The sequence below is a fragment of the Eptesicus fuscus genome, chromosome 10 (genome assembly GCF_027574615.1).
Source record: "Eptesicus fuscus isolate TK198812 chromosome 10, DD_ASM_mEF_20220401, whole genome shotgun sequence".
NCBI lineage: Eukaryota > Metazoa > Chordata > Mammalia > Chiroptera > Vespertilionidae > Eptesicus > Eptesicus fuscus.
The window spans coordinates 66,819,313-66,836,255 of NC_072482.1; the positions used below are offsets into that span (position 1 = coordinate 66,819,313).

A 16,943-nucleotide genomic window follows, 5' to 3' on the forward strand; every position below is an offset into this window, starting at 1 on the left:
TTGGGAGAGGGTAAAGCTGTCGGCCCCATGGTCCCGGGCACTTGTGGCTGAGGCCCAGGTGAAGCTGCCCACCCACGGTCCCCTGTGGCTGTGGCCGGCCCAGGCACAGCCAGCCTGGGTCCTGGGTGCCTGCAGCTGGCCAGAGGGAGGGAAGCCCAGGTCTCATGTGCCTGTAACCAGGCAGAGGAGGGAATCCTGGGTCCTGGGTGTGAGACAAGGCAGAAGTGGTTAGGGGCAATCAGGCCAGCAGGGGAGCAGTTAGGGGCAATCAGGCAGGCAGGCAGAGGTGGTTAGGGGCAATCAGGCAGGCAGAGGTGTTAGGGGTGATCAGGCAGACAGGCAGGCAAGTGGTTAGGAGCCAGCAGTCCTGGATTGCGAGAGGCAGTCAGACATCCCCCGAGGGGTCCCGGATTGGAGAGGGTACAGACTGGGCTGAGGGACCCCCTCCTCCATGAATGAATTTCATGCACTTGGTCTCTAGTCTAAGAATAAAAGGCTCAGCTCCTGAACTTCAAGTCCTCCATATAGTAGTAATAATAATACCAATATTTATAATAGTGTACATATACAATTTATAATAGTACTAGTAGCCCGTTTGCACGAAGATTCGTGCAATAGACCTTCATTCACCTGGCTGCCTGCACCAGTTTTCTGCCGGCACCGGGGACCCAGGCCTTGGCTGTGGCCACTGCCTTCTACCTTCTTTCAGGGTCCCGGCTTGGCCTTGGGCGGTGGCCTTGGGCTCAGCTGCACCCAGTGTCCCTGCGACCCGATTGCAGGAGCAGACCCCCAGGTCGGCTCGCTCCTGCCATCAGAGCAGGCACCTGGCTGGCGCCCAAGGCCCGGAAAGCCCCGGGCGGCTTTCCGGTCCATGGGCTCCGCCGCACCGCACCCCAGCCTGGTCCCTGCTCCGATCGGAGCAGGCACCCGGCGGGCGCCCAAGGCCCGGAAAGCCCCGGGCGGCAGCCCGCACCGCACCCCAGCCGGGTCCCTGCTCCGATCGGAGCAGGCACCCGGCTGGCGCCCAAGGCCCGGAAAGCCCCGGGCGGCTTTCCGGTCCATGGGCTCCGCCGCACCGCACCCCAGCCGGGTCCCTGCGATCGGAGCAGGCGCCCGGAAAGCCACCGGCCCCAGCGTCCTTGTAACGATTTCCTGGTGGGCGTGGTTGATGGGCGTGGCTTGGTTGGTGGGCGTGGCTTGGGCGTAGTGAAGGTGCGGTCAATTTGCATATTTGTCTATTATAAGGTAAGACTAGAGGCCCAGTGCATGATTGAATCATGCACGTGTAGGGTCCCCTACACGCTTTCACTTTCGATCATGGGGGAGCTGGGTGCCTGTCTGCTGGTGCACCAGGCCTTTCAGAAGCCTCTGGCGCGGCAGAGGCTTCTGAAAGGCCTGGTGCCTGAGCGGACAGGCACCTAGCTCCCCCGCTTTTTATGGTCTGCAGTGGGACGTGAGCTTGCTGCCCCAGAGGCCCCCTCTGTGCCACAGCACAGCCATGGTGCAGACGCTGAGCTTGAGCTGCCGCTGGCGACGCAAGCTCAGCATCCCGCTGGCCCAATCAGCCACCTCGGCGACCCCGAGTCCCGCCGCCCTGTGCCTCCTGGCCAATCGCAAGCATAGCGAAGGTATGGTCAATTTGCATATTTGTCTATTATTAGGTAGGATTAGCTCAATGTTCAGCATTGTGCTAAATATGTTTCCTACATTACTTTATCTTAACAACTATATAATGAAACTAGAGCCGGTGCATGAAATTTTTGGGATTGGGCCTAAACGGGCAGTCAGACATCCCTCTCACAATCCAGGACTGCTGGCTCCCAACTGCTCACCTGCCTGCCTGCCTGATTGCCCCTAATCGCTTCTTCCTACCAGTCTGATCACCCCCTAACCACTCTCCTGCCAGCCTGATTGATGCCTAACCGCTCCCCTTCTGGCCCGATTGCCCCTAACTGCCTTCCCCTGTCGGCCTGGTCACTCCTAACTGCCCTCCCCTGCTGGCCTGATCGCCCCCAACTGCCCTCCCCTGCCAACCTGGTCACCCCTAACTGCCCTCCCCTGCCAGCCTCATCGCCCCTAACTGCCATCCCCTGTTGGCCCGGTAACCCCTAACTGCCCTCCATTGCCAGCCTGGTGGCCCCTAACTGCCCACAACTGCCCTCCCCTGCAGGCCTATTTGCCCCCAACTACCCTCCGCTGCAGGCCTGCCCCCCCCCAACTGCCCTTCCCTACAGGCTTGGTCCCCCCCAACTGCCCTCCTCTGCCAGCCCAGTCACCCCTAATTGCCCTTCCCTGCTGGACTGATTGCCCATAACTGCCCTCTCCTGCTGTCCATCTTGTGGTGGCCATCTTGTGTCCATATGGGGGCAGTCATCTTTGACCACATGGGGGCAGCCATCTTGTGTTGGAGTGATGGTCAATTTGCATATTACTCTTTTATTAGATAGGATGGTAAAATAAGCTAGATTTTATCCCTAATATTACAGATGAAAAATAATTATAATTTCAGAGGGAATAAGGAATTTACCCCAGGTCATACATCTGATAATTAACAGAGCTGAAGTTGGCATTAGGTCTTATACCAAAAGATGTGCTCTTGACCGTGTAATTAATACCTGCTAACATGAGGAGGTAGCTTTGGATGCTCGTGGCATTTAAGTGTCAGACTTGTCAGTTTCATTGGTCCACTAGACATGGGTGTGGAATTCAAACTTTTGAAAAAGCATGTCTTCTAGGTTGGATATTTGCTGAGTTTCTGGGAAATAAATGCTCTTGGCTATGGTGAGCAGGTCATTTGGAGAGAAATACCAGATCCCTGAAGAAATTATGCCTGTGTTTCAAATACACCTCCACAGTGAACTAATCTTATACTCTCAGAGGGGAGGTCATGTTTTTAGCACTTCATTTACATAGAAGTAAGGCATTGGGCATAATTTCTGGCTCATGTTAAATAAAAAAAATAAAATAAATAAATAAATAAGCAAACAAACAAAACAAACAAATCCATAAATACAGAGAACAAATTGATGGTTGCCAGAATGGGGGTTGGAGGGATGGGTAAAAAGAGGAAAACATGAAGAAGTACAAATTGGTTGTTAAAAAATTGTCATGGGGATGTAAAGTACAGCATAGGGAATATAGTCAATAATGGTGTAATAACTAGGTACAGTGTTAAGTGGATTCTAGACTTATCTGGATGATGATTTCATAAATTATATAAAGGTCTAATCACTATATTGACTATCTGAAATTAGTATAATATTTTCTGTCAACTATAATTTTAAAAGTTTTAAGTAAAAAAATAAATATTATATTACTTTACCTTAAGAGCGAAACTGCATACTGATCTATATTAACTTCCAATGTAGCCCAAACTTTTTGAAGAATATCTGCAACACTAGCATTTTCCTTTGTGTCTAAAAATAGCAATAAAAATAACAATATAAATGCTGTAAGTTGTCTGGAAGATGATGTTGTTTAAAGCCTTCTTTCTACAAAAGAAGTTGAAACTCATGAGTCAGGTGGTATCAAACTCATAGGCTTTATTAGCTGCAAAATCATGTATAAAATATAAAGATATATCCCTCTAGCAGAGAACATTGTTCACCATTTTATGCTTTCACTTTATTTTTAGTTTTAAAAAATCATAAAATATTCTATTATCTAATGAAATACTCATTAGTGAGTTCACATCAGATCTTTTTATCGCACCAAAAATTTGTTTTGAAAATTATCATGTCAGCCCTAACCGGTTTGGCTCAGTGGATAGAGCGTTGGCCTGTGGACTGAAGAGTCCCTGGTTCGATTCTGGTCAAGGGCTTGTACCTTGGTTTCGGGCACATCCCCAGTAGGGGGTGTGCAGGAGGCAGCTGATCGATGTTTCTCTCTCATAGATGTTTCTAGCTCTCTATCCCTCTCCCTTCCTCTCTGTAAAAAAATCAATAAAATATATTTTTTAAAAAGTATAATGTCAGAAAAAATAATCTATCCAAGTTTTCTAAAAAAACAACAACAAACAAAACAGTGGCTAATAAGATTTCACTAAAGTTCAACCTAAAGAATAATCCACAAATGGCTTAAGAGTAAATGATTTAGAAAGAAAAATGCAAATCTATAGTAAACACTTCAAATTTGATGTAAAAAACTGACATATTTCTAATTACCTCATCTTGATTTTTTCAAAGTACTTACCGGTATCTGAAATTAATATCTTAATATATTTACTTGTCTACTATTTGCCCACCACCAGTAGAAAACGAGATTCATCAGAGCAGAAAGCTTGCTGATTTTACTGATTCCTAGAAGGCCAGAATCTAGAACAGTGTTGAATACTCAAAAGTTATTCAATAAGTATGTGCTGAATGAAGGCATGCAAATACTATGAAAACACTTTTAAATTGCTCAAATTTTGTCTTCATCAAGAGAAAAAATTATTCTATGAATGTAATTTTTGCAGCAATTGGACAATAAAAAGTGTATTTTACCATATAGTTAATTTGACAAATTCATAATTATTTTTCTAATAGAAACAATATAAAAATCAAGTAACACTAATATATTTCTATCATGAAACTATGCAATGTAGTTAGATTGTTCTACATTTGTGCATGTATAGCTTTTACTGCTTAGGCAAACATTTGGATGATTCTCATTAATGTTGTAAGAAACATTTCTTACAACAAGATGTTTCAATAAAGTCAAAGAATTCTACTAGAGGGAAGGCTTTTCCTATGTAAATGTAAACAAAATTGCAGTATGAACATAATTGTATTTAATTTTTTGCCTCTGCAGTGTTTTACTGCAACAGGTTGTTAAATCTTTTCACACAATTGTTTATTTTATATGCATAAATATATTTGATTTAATAAATATACTAATACACACTTAAAATGTATGCCTTCTAAATGTATGTCACCATGGACATACATAGAAGCCTCTTCATTCAATTTATTTATTCTTTCATTTACCCATTCATTGAGTCATTCATTCATTCTCCCATTCATTCTTTTAGCAAGTATTTGTTGTGTGCTTACTCTGTGCTAGGCACTATGCTAAATTCTGGAAGCAAGAGAGTGAGTGTACTGACAATGTTTTCTTGATCTCAAAGAATTTCAATATTTATAGAAATGAAAATATTTAGCCAATTCATAAAGTAAAATGACTCTAAAATATTTTTCATTAATACACACACAAATATTCATTGATATAGAGGCAAGTTCATTTTATAAGTGATTGAAAAATTATACCTGGTGTTCTAGCTTTCATAAGCAATCTCACATAAGTCCCTCTCCACATGGCTTGAATTTTAATTGCTGCTGCTATTGTCTCTTTATCACTTACTGGTATGAAATATTTCACATCAGCTAATTCTGCTGGAAAGAGAAAAACAACCTGTACTGAAAGTTATATTTAATTTCTTCCCCAATTTTCAATGTCTTTAACTACTAAAGCCCTCTGACATATAAAGTGCCACAACTAAAGATTTATTATTTTATTTAACACTAGAGGCCCAGTGCATGAAATTCGTGCATGGGAGAGTGTGTCCCTTAGCCCAGCTTGCACCCTCTCCAATCTGGGACATCCCTCTCACAATCCAGGACTGCTGGCTCCCAACTGCTCGCCTGCCTGCCTTCCTGATTGCCCCTAACCGCTTCTGTCTGAGAGCCTGATCACCCCCTAAACCACACCCCTGCCAGCCTGATTGATGCCTAACTGCTTCCCTGCCAGCCTGATTGCCCCTAACTGCCCTCCCCTGCCAGACTGGTCATCCCTAACTTCCCTCACCTAAAGGCCTGGTCACCCCTAACTGCCCTCCTCTGCAGGCCTGGTCATCCCTAACTGCCCCCCCTGAAGGCCCAATCCCCCCCAACTGCTCTCCCCTGCAGGCCTGGTCGCCCCCAACTTCCCTCCTCTGCTGGCCTGGTCACCCCTAACTGCCCTCCCCTGCAGGCCTGGTCCCTCCCAACTGCCCTTCCCTGCTGGCCATCTTGTGGTGGCCATCTTGTGTCTATATGGGGGCAGCCATCTTTGACCACATGGGGGCAGCCATCTTGTGTGTTGGAGTGATGATCAATTTGCATATTACTCTTTTATTAGATAGGATAGAGGCCTGGTGCACGGGTGGGGGCCAGCTGGTTTGCCCTGAAGGGTGTCTCGGATCAGGGTGGGGGTTCCCTTGGGGCTTGGGGCAGCCTGGGCAAAGGGCCTGTGGTGGTTTGCAGGCTGGCTATGCCCCCCAGTGACCCAAGCATAGGCTGGAAGCAGGTATCTGGGATTTATTTATCTTCTATAATTGAAACTTTGTAGCCTTGAGTGGAGGCCAGGGCAGGCCAGGGCAGAGTGAAGCTTGGCTTTCTCAATTGCCTGGGGCAACCCAAGCCTCCTGCTTGCTCCAGCTCTGTGGCTGCCACCATCTTGGTTGGTTAATTTGCATACTCACTCTTGATTGGCTGGTGGGTGTGGCTGGTGGGTGTAGCGGAGGTATGGTCAATTTGCATGTTTCTCTTTTATTAGATAGGATTGTCCTCTGTACATGATCTTTGTTTAGAAAATAACTGTTCTGGAGAAGGAACACTAAATAATGACACCTTAGTGAACCACTATTGAGTCTTCTGTGAAAGTAGCAAGAGGCTTCTCTCAAAATTAAAATAAAATGTTAAAAGGGTGGAAATACAGTGGAGTATTGGGAGAGGCAGGAAAGGGGTACTACTTGGATCAGAAAAACTTTCCAGAATTCCTCAAATCATATTGTGTATAGAGTGTGCCAAAAATGTATACACACTTTGAATAATAATAAAGGCAGTGTTCATTAAAATACATTTCATTTTCAAAACTGAGCTATCAGCTGTTAAAGTATATATACATTTTTTTTTGGGGGGGACACCCTGTATATTAGGGAATTTCATACCTTTTAAGGTCAGGAACAAATGAACAAGGAGATTCTGGGTGTATGTGTGGTAGGGGACACACAAGAACCTTGGAACCCTGTGAGCATCCCAGAGCACACCTTGAACGCTACAACTCCACAAACACTTTGAGTGCACTTCTCAAATTATTTCTCCTATGTGAGCCTGGGAATTTTTTTGTCTAATAATTATCTAAAATTATTCAGTACCTATAGAAGGCTCTTCCAAGGAGGAATCGAGTGCATCCAAGTCCAAAACCATAGCACGGAATGCAAATTTAAAGTATGAAGGAGGTTTCGTTATTTGAGCTTTTTTCATTAAACGCCATAAGGAAGTGTGAAAAAACTAAAACAGAAATAGGTTAGTGTATGTTTTAAACCAAGAAAATACTATTACCTGGTCAGAGAGGTCTAAAAAACTTCAGCTACTCTAAAAGTTTTAAAAATATATTTCTCAGATATATACGCAATCTACAAAAAGACTCTTCAAAGTCTCACTCATCCACTAAGAAACCAAAATAATCATATGATTTTCTAATCTAATAAAATGTTATCACTATAACAATTTTTATAATGTACATTCAATCAAAATATAACATTAAACTGGTTGAAAAGATTCAGCATAAGATGAAAAATATTATGGTCCTTGAGCTTAAGCAAGTTAAATACTGTATTTCATAGATTCTAAGATGCCATCTATTGTAAGACTATTATTTCATGTGCTACAGGAAAGAAAATTGACTAGTTAGAGTTTTTATCACTTTCTTATTATCGATGAGTATTTACTTCTTATTGAAAAAGCACTTTTAGATTTAGACACAGTTTTCCATCATTTATCACACTTACACACACATGAAAAATAAAACAAGCTACATAAATTGGTTACATATTCCAAAAACTTATTCATATTCAAACTCATACTTTTGCAAATTATTTTTTTGATAATACTTAACATCATTCTTTGATTTCCATAACTGATACTTTAACCTTCCTCTAGTTTTGTTAAAAACATATTTTTTGCCCTAGCTGTTTTGGCTCAATGGAAAGAGAATCAGCCCGTGGACTGAAGGGTCCGGGTTTGATTCTGGTCAAGGGCACGTACCTCAGTTGCAGCCTCCTGGCCCTGGTAGGGGGCATGTGGGAGACAACCAATAGATGTGTCTCTCTCACATCTGAATTTTCTCTCTGTCTCTCCCTCTCCCTTCCACTCTCTCTAAAAATCAATGTAAAAATATCCTGGGGCAAGGATTAAACAAACAAACAAACAAACAACAACAAAAACCCACCGTGTTTTTCTTTCTACTACTTATAAAATTATTTACATGTTAAAAAAGAAAATACTTAACATCTGTTTTTCCTATATAATGTGTCCTTTATGTTATCAAAGGCTTTGAAGATGCACCATTGCCTAAAGAATATTCTAGTTTTGTCCCTGGGGTTTTCTGAAGTCACTGACTCTCATTCAGAAAGTGTTTGTGCTGGCTCATATTTTATCTTGCCAAAGACGACTGATGGAATGATTTTAGACAACAATAAAAACACATATTCCATCTTCCAATGTTGTTTCATGGTTTTTACCCTAAAATGCTGAGGGATTCCATTTATCCAGTCAAGCCACTGAGAATAACAATGAAGCCACCATACATTTCTGCGGGCTTACTTTCAGCTCTTTCCCTGTCCACAGGAAGCACTGTGCTGGGTGCATTATGCAGAGCTCCTGGGGGACCATTTGAGGTGACTTTTTGTGTCACACCTTTCTCTCTTTTTGTTGTTGTGGTTTGAGCCTTAAGGGAGTCATTTTGGTATGAGGAAAATCTCTCTCCCTTCACATTTTTTTTTTTTTGAGAGTCTCTATTATGGCATTTAATTCTCTTCGCAGAAGGATTAGGCTTTTGTCAAATGATACACATAAATACACATATCTTTTGAAGCAATGATGATATGAAACCTTATGAACAAGTCCACAAGCACACAGAGAATTTAGAGGTCACCTGACAAGCAACAATTATAAGGTACCACCAAGTATAGCACACACTCTGATTTCATTCTGATGTTAAAGGGTGAAGAAATGTGCATCATAGAATTGGTGAAAAACGGTTCCTTCAAGGGCAAATGACTGTTACAGTTCCTGCTTAGTGCACCTTTTCTGACAACTCTTCACTCCTCTCTCCCCCTATGTATAGAAACCGGCACTAATCTCATAACCTGTATTTGTACCTGCCCCATCACCCAGCAATAGTAGACAATCCTGAGTGCAAGCAGTTAACACAAGAGCAAATCATTGTCACTTTGGCCAATAATAAAATCAGGACCAAGACATTCTAGACTTGCCTCATATGGGGGAAAAGGATGTAAAATGGAGGAGCCATATTTTCTATGATATGAACTTAGGAGTAGAGAAAAGACGTCTATAAATAGAAAAAGAAAGGAAAGTTCTAATGGTCTTCTGTTCCCTCTTTGCAGTTCCTCACTGAGTCTTTCCTATCCTTAGGTGTCAAAAAAAAATGTCCCTGTATTCTTATAATAGATCAACATACACACATCCAACTTCTTGGTGCTTTCTATGACATGCTAAAAATGTCCTAAATGTCCAACATTCAAGATAAAAGTTGAAAAAAATCAATGTTAATCCTTTCATTCTGTTACACTTGAGTGCTCATAGCCCTTGATCATCTTCATTCTGTAAGACATCACTCTGGTCTATAAGTGAATGCTGATGATTCAGTGAACTCTTTCTGTGGGCAGAAAGTGGCCATTACTCTGAATTCATGATTAAGACACATGCATGCTAGAGAGTGGGGAATAATCCCTAAAGAGATTCATGAATGGGCGAAACCGGTTTGGCTCAGTGGATAGAGCGTCGGCCTATGGACTCAAGGGTTCCAGGTTCGATTCCGGTCAAGGGCATGTACCTTGGTTGCGGCACATCCCCAGTAGGGGGTGTGCAGGAGGCAGCTGATCGATGTTTCTCTCTCATCGATGTTTCTAACTCTCTATCCCTCTCTCTTCCTCTCTGTAAAAAATAAATGAAATATATTTTTTTTAAAAAAGAAAAGAGACTCATGAATTTACTACATCAATGGAGATTTTAGGTGTCCAGAGGGTTGGATATGCTGAGACATCCCCTCCAAAGTAAAGCATGAGATATTGCAATGAAGAAAAAGAACAGTGCTTGGTGGTCCTCTCTGGATTGTGGTCGTAGAATATTCTGCTTTGGGGAATATTATTCTAAAGAACTTACTGAACAATTCAAAGAACCATCAGCTTTGAGGGAGATCCAAAGCAAGAGAGCAGTCTGCTGGAGGTTTAGGCAGTCCAGGAAAGACAGAAAGATCACCTGGTCCATTTTTTGTCATAAACTTGCTAATGAAAGACCTCCTAGCACACACACAAGTGTGATTTACTAGTCGGAGAGTTCTTATCTATGGGATACTTACAACACAATGCACCTGATTTGTTGAGAATTACTTGGAATCTATTGATTTATGGAACTTGGCTCTCTGAAAAATGTCATATAGATGTGTAATTTTCAAAATATAAGATGAAGATATTTCATTACCACAATATCTCCCTACTTTGTAAATGATGCATGCACAAAGGCCCCTTTTGTAGCAGAGATAGAGAGTATGAAGGGGCCCAACGGCATGGGCCCTCTTCCACCCAGGCTGCACTGTCTAACCTGTCGGCAGCAGAAACTGACTGATCCTGTGATATGGTGCTGTCCTCTGAGGAGCCCAGTCAGCCACTTGGTGACAAGTTGATTTCAGTGGACTTCTATCAAGAAGAGGCAGCAAGGCCTTCTAGAATTAATACTTAACTCAGATACGAGTTTGCTTTTCCTGTGCTCAGCACCTGTGCCAACACTATCTAAACTGTCACAGAAAATTTGATTTACAAACATGGGATCCAGCCTAACATCTCTTGGACCAAGGGTCACATTATACAGATTTAACCACTGGGGAATGTTTGGAACCCATTGGTCCTAACATCTATCATAGATAGAATTGATAAAATTTCAGGTAGATTGGAATGGCATATAAAAGGCTCAGCTAAAAAAAAAAAAAAAAACAAGCCCGGAGATGACACCCTGCATAACTGAAGCAGTACTTTGCAGGATGCAGGCTATATATACAGAACCATACGCCAATAAGTAGTGCTCTATCTGTAGTAGGTAAAACAGACCTGGGATTTACAAATGAGAAGTAGGATAGTCTCTCTCACCATCATGTCACTCATTTGCCATAATTAGTGTTTTTCATGTCCCCACAACAGGGAGTTTGCTGGAATGGAAGATCTGATTCCTGAAGTTGGGTGGCAGGGAAAGGCCCCACCAGGCAACACAACATAATTTACAATAAATCTTAACTATGACATATGACTCATGCCAAGGACAAGACTGAGGTCTTTATCCTGGTGGACAAGCAGGAAAAACAGAACTAATATAATGGAGTTGGGGAAGAACAGGGTTTCTGCCACAAAATGGGGACAGGAAGAATTATGTCTGCATTTGCTCAGATACTTCTTGGTGCTTCTACAAAAAAAAAAAAAAAAAAGATTAATTGTAGCAATCAGGGCCTGGTAAGAGTAGGGCAATCAAGATCTTGTCACTATCAGATGGGTGGTCTCAGTCACCCATCAGGGAACCAACTAGATCAGATGAAACACTAGCTGGAAGAAAGGCAATGGGAAGGAGAGGAGAGAGGTGTTGAAGACCAATCATGGCCTGGGGCCAGCAGTGGGCTCTATTGTTGCCTTGCCAGATAATGATTTAATTATGTTTAGAGCTTGTGACTACCACCTTGAGCAATATGGAGCCACCACTTTAAGAGTGGATGACAGAGTTTACCTAAAAGAGGCACAATCATACTGGCTCAAGAGACAGATCAGGACAGATATTTCTTGTATATTATTCATGCCCCAGGAGAATGGTTTTCGATTGGGACTGATTTGTATCCCAGGTAAGGTTGCCAAATAAAAACAACAGCAGGACACTGCAAAGGAAAATACAACGAAAAATGAGACACTTAATTCTCCTTATGAAAAATACAGGAAGAGGATCCTGTCTTCCCTTTTCTTAGAGCATTTACTTTAGAAAACGTATCATTGCAAGTTCTTTCTCTCTCTTTAAAATGTATGCAATTCTTTTAAAAAGCTAAATAAGCCCTTGCCAGCTTTAAAATACAGAATATATTTTTCAAGGACCTTGGAATCATCTCTTTGAAAAGTAATAATCCGGGAGATGACACCACTATTTCTAGTATCTGTGGAAGGTCATCGCCTAACTTGGTTGGGCATCTACCTCCAAGTTGCAAAAAATACTTTTGTTATAAATACAAGAGAGGTTTATTTTTCTTTTGGATAAAGTCAATTAGTAAACTCAGTCAAGCATCCCCAATACCAAGTGAATTTAGTATTCAGTGTGTGTGACGAATGGTGCTATCAAGTTCTTTTACTCGTGGCCATTTATCTTTAGAACATGTCTGTGATGAGCTATATGTGCTTGGTCATGCAAGAGGGTGAGATTTCTTTCTGTCTTTGTAATCTGTTTAACAGATTGGTGTGAGGTGCATTTTATCCTGGTTTAATACTCATTCGACAACAAAATTACCTTCTTTCTCTTCTATTTTCATAGAGAGGTTTTATGAGTTTGGAGATTTTGTTTTTAATTACCTTTCCCCAACAAAATCCAATCCCCAGTTAAATTGGAATAATACATAAAATAAATTTTTGTATAAATAATTTTAGTATATGTCCTATTTATTGTACATGTTGTTTGTTAATATTAAAATTTAACTTGCTGAAATAACTTGATACATAGGCCTGACACACTTCTCAAAAATTAACTCAAAATTTATTACAGACAGAAATATAAAATGCAAAGCTATACAACCCCTAAAAGATAACCTAGGAGAAAATAGTGAGTTTGGATACGGCAATGACCTTTTAGATTAACACTAAAGACATGATTCATGAAAAAAAGAATTGATAAAGCTAGACTGCATAAAATGAAAAACTCCTGCGTTGTGATAGAAAATGTTAAGAGAATAAGAAGACAAGCCATAGAATGGGAGAAAATATTTGCAAAAGACACATATAATAAAGAACTAGTATGCAGATTATACAAAGAACTCTTACAACTCAACAATAAGAAAACAAACAACCTGATTAAAAATGGGCCAATGAGCTGAACATACAACTCACCCAAGAAGACATGCAGGTGGTATTAAGCATATGAAAGATAGTCCACATCGTATGTCATCGGGGAAATGAAAATTAGAACAACAACCAGATAGCACTACACACTGGAAAAGCCAGGATCTGGGACAGAAACACCCCTAAAGCTGCTGAGGCTATGGAGCCACAGAAGCTTACTTTCATTACAGCCACTAAACATTCTTTTATTATATGTGCCTGCAGTCATGCAGGCTAGTATTTACCCAAAGTAGTTAAAAACTTATGTACACTCTCTCTCTCTCTCTCTCTCTCTCTCTCTCTCTCTTTCTCTCTCTCTCTCTCTCTCTCTCTCTCTCTCTCTCTCTCTCTCACACACACACACACACACACACACACACACACACACACACTCACACACACCTAATACATGGATGTGTATAGCCACTCTGTTCATAACTGCCAAAACTTGAAAGTAGCCAAGATGTCCTTCAGCAGGTGAATGGATAAACTGTGGCACATCTAGACGATGGAATATTATCCGGCACTAAAAAGAAGAGCTATTAAGCAATGAAAAGACATGGAGGAATCTTAAAAGTATATTACTAAGTGAAAGGAGCCGATTTGAAAAGGTTATGTAATGTATGATTCCACCTATAGTATATGACATTATGGAAAAGGAAAAACCATGGAGAGAGTGAAAAGCACAATGGTTGCCAGGAGCTGGGGTGAGGGAAGAATGAAGAGGTAAAACACAGAGGATTTTTAGGTCAGTGAAAATACTCTGTTTGCTATCATAATGATGGATACATGTCATTATACATGTGTCTAAATCTATAGGATGAACAACACCAAGAATGACCCCTAATGTAAGCTAAGGACTTTGAGAGATAATCATGTGTGAATGTAGGTTGATCAATATAGCAAATGTCCCACTGTGGTGGGGATGCTGCTAATGGGGGAGGTTGTACCTGTGTGGGGGGGGGAAGGGGGGAGGCAGGGAGAATATGAGAAATCTCTGTAACTTCTTCTCAATTTTGCTGTAAACCTAAATTCTCTAAAAATGTCTTTAGTAAAAAAATAAAACAAAAAACCAAACCAAAACAAAAAACAAAACATTAACCAGGTGCCATGTATTTTTATTTGCTAGATCTGGCAATGCTACTGCCCAGGGGACATCTCACAATGTCTGAAGCCATTTTTAGTTGTCAAAACAGATGCTACTGGCATCTCGAGGGTGTAGGCCAGCCATGCCCCACAACAGAAATCATCTGGCCCAACATTTCAATCGTGTCTGGATTGAAAAAACAAAACCTAGCGGGTACCATGGAGTCTTCTGTTTCACTCCCTCAATGCTTTCTGTGAAGACAGAATGCTACTCAGCTCACCCCAGCCACCCCCACCCCCTGGGAAGTTTTAACTGTGGGGAAGTTACCACCCCTGGGAGTAACCATCTGTCAGTGGGAAAAGAGTTGGTGGGTGTGTCACCATCTCCCATCCTTTAGTGGGGCCCTTCTGAAGAATGTCCTAACTTATCAGCATCCCCTGGACAATTTAGCCACAGCAGCCCACAGAAGCCAATGTCACATTCTATTTTTTTCTTTCTTCTGATTTATTAAATTGATTGGGGTGACATTCGTCAATATGAACATATAGGGTTCAGGTGTGAGTTTCTATGTTACAACATCTGTATATTGCACCACCCAAAGTCAAATCTTCTCTTACCATATAATAGGACCTTCTTCTCCAACCCACGTCCCTCGGGCAATAAGTCAGTCAGAATACCACATTCTTTATCATCTCATTCTGCCTACTCCATCATTTCTGCTTCCCAAAGTCACTTTCCCCCAAAATTGCCTTCATCCACAACATTTCTCAGGCTCTGATTTGGGAGTTACTTTCTCTGAGAAAGTTTCCTCCTAAGATCATGTGGTGAGTGTGCTTACCCTGAAGTGCTGTGCAGTTTGCTCTTTGTTGTGGAGGGGCACAGGGTAGTGGGCTGTCTGTAGGTCCTTCAGCGCTGCAGAAAGTTTGCCCTTGTCTTTGAAATTAGCAATCACATTTCCAACAGCCTTCAAAATTGTGAGAGCCTGCTCTGTAAATCGGTAGCTCTCCTGTGAAGACAAAGCATCGCAGCCAGCTTCACTTTCATTTAGTCAAGTGTAGTTAGATTTACAACAATTTAATTTCTGTGAATATATTAAATCTCTATTACATGGCTGATTCAATAGTTACTTATAGAGAAGTTATTTCACCAAGGCTGTTCACTGGGTGGTGTTGTCTCAGAGATGTCAAACAATGGTTTCTGCTGCAGTGGGAACACATAGGAAGACTGCATACCTGATATTGGAGTTAGGGAAAGCTTCTCCACAGTATTAATATCCAGACTTAATATCCAGACTGAAGAATGTCTAAGGATTAGTCTGACAAAAGCAGCATGGGGTCTGAGGACAGATGGGCAGGGAAGGGTCCAGGAGAGAACAATAAAGATCAAGAAGACAAAAACGGTTGCCCAGCCAGTGTGGTTCAGTGGTTGAGCATTGGCCCAGGAACCAGGAGGTCATGCAGGAAGCAGCTGATCAATGATTCTCTCTCATCAATGTTTCTACCTCTCTCTCTCTCTTTCACTCTCTAAAATCAATAAAAAATATATTTTAAAAAAAGAAGACAAGAGTGTGAACTAGCATGGGATGCTGGATCCTTCCTGCTATCAACTAGGAAGAAACAATAAAAGCCTGTCCCCTTTTGCTTTTTCATTAGAACCAAAGAACACTGGAGCCTGGCCTTGAGCCCCAATAATTTTTATAAGATGGAGGAGTTGATAACCCCAGGGAAATATAGGTTCACAGACCAAAATAACTAAGCACCTAGGAAGTTAAGCCATCTAACAAAAGAAACAAAGCAGAAAAGCCATGCTATCTAAAACAGTTATTTTTCTTTAGAGAGAAAAAAGACAAAACAAGAATTTAAAATAAGCAGGGTAAACATGATGAAGGTTATGAGGGACATCTATTAATCAAGTGGGCTTGCTGTTCTTCCCTTGTGTCCATTGAGCAGGAGGGAGAGGCTGGTGAGAGACGGTGCAGCAAAGACTGGAGGCAACCATGGGGAAGCCTGCACAACCACTGGCCAGAAAGGCAAGCATGCATAACCTCAGCTTGCCTGGGCTCAGTGGTTGATCTTAAGCCATCTTGTTGCTACCCTGACCAAAAGCTTACTCCCTGGCTGAGAAAATCCCATCTTGTTAACTATGAAACTGTGCTATGTAGGAGATGGATTGGGGGGAGGGATAAAGCTGACTTTTGTAGTGGGAAAGCCCTATGCAAATCTGCCCCCCAAATGTACGTGCCTACATATCTAAAGAGGATGCCGCTTAGAGGATGTCTAAAACCAAGACAGACCCTTGGGGGAGGTGCTGAACCCATTTACCTCCTCTCTTCTTTCTGAAACCAAGGAGAGGCCATGAGGAGGAGGAAGGGGAGATGAAGGAGAGGGACAGAACCTTCCATGATCTTCTCCACCTGAATGCCAGGGACACACACTGCAGGTTCCTCAGGCCAAGGGAGAGGTATAATACCAAATTTTAAAGTATATTAAAAAGGACTGTACTGATCCTTCTACCTCCCGAAAGACCACTAGTACTATGGAATGAATCTATGTGAAATGTTTACAGATGTGAAAGAGGATTCAACAGAGCAGAGATGAAGGTAGTTTTTAGAGAAAAGCTAAAATTATTGTATTTGCATCACTGCAGAGTTTAGAGTGTTTATTGTACATGTCATATTCTGGAATTTCTTGCAGAGTATACTTATAATAGTTTTAAAGGGTTAAAAAATGGGTAAGTCAAATATAAAATTAGAACATGGTT

The 16,943-nt window shown here is 41.8% G+C and overlaps 1 protein-coding gene across 4 annotated transcripts in view; it reads right to left on the bottom strand.

Annotated features, from left to right (window-relative positions):
• Positions 1 to 16,943, bottom strand: part of ADGB (androglobin) — a 133,595-nt gene that overhangs the window by 45,457 nt on the left and 71,195 nt on the right. For 3 of the 4 annotated variants that reach the window (XM_054722541.1, XM_054722542.1, XM_054722539.1), the window contains 4 exons: positions 15,022 to 15,189; positions 7,115 to 7,250; positions 5,247 to 5,372; positions 3,323 to 3,416 (listed from right to left, as the gene is read on the bottom strand). In XM_054722541.1, coding sequence (XP_054578516.1) covers positions 3,323 to 3,416; positions 5,247 to 5,372; positions 7,115 to 7,250; positions 15,022 to 15,189 — 524 coding nt within the window. The remainder of the gene's footprint in view (positions 1 to 3,322; positions 3,417 to 5,246; positions 5,373 to 7,114; positions 7,251 to 15,021; positions 15,190 to 16,943) is intronic. The other variant, XM_054722540.1, reaches the window with a different exon arrangement.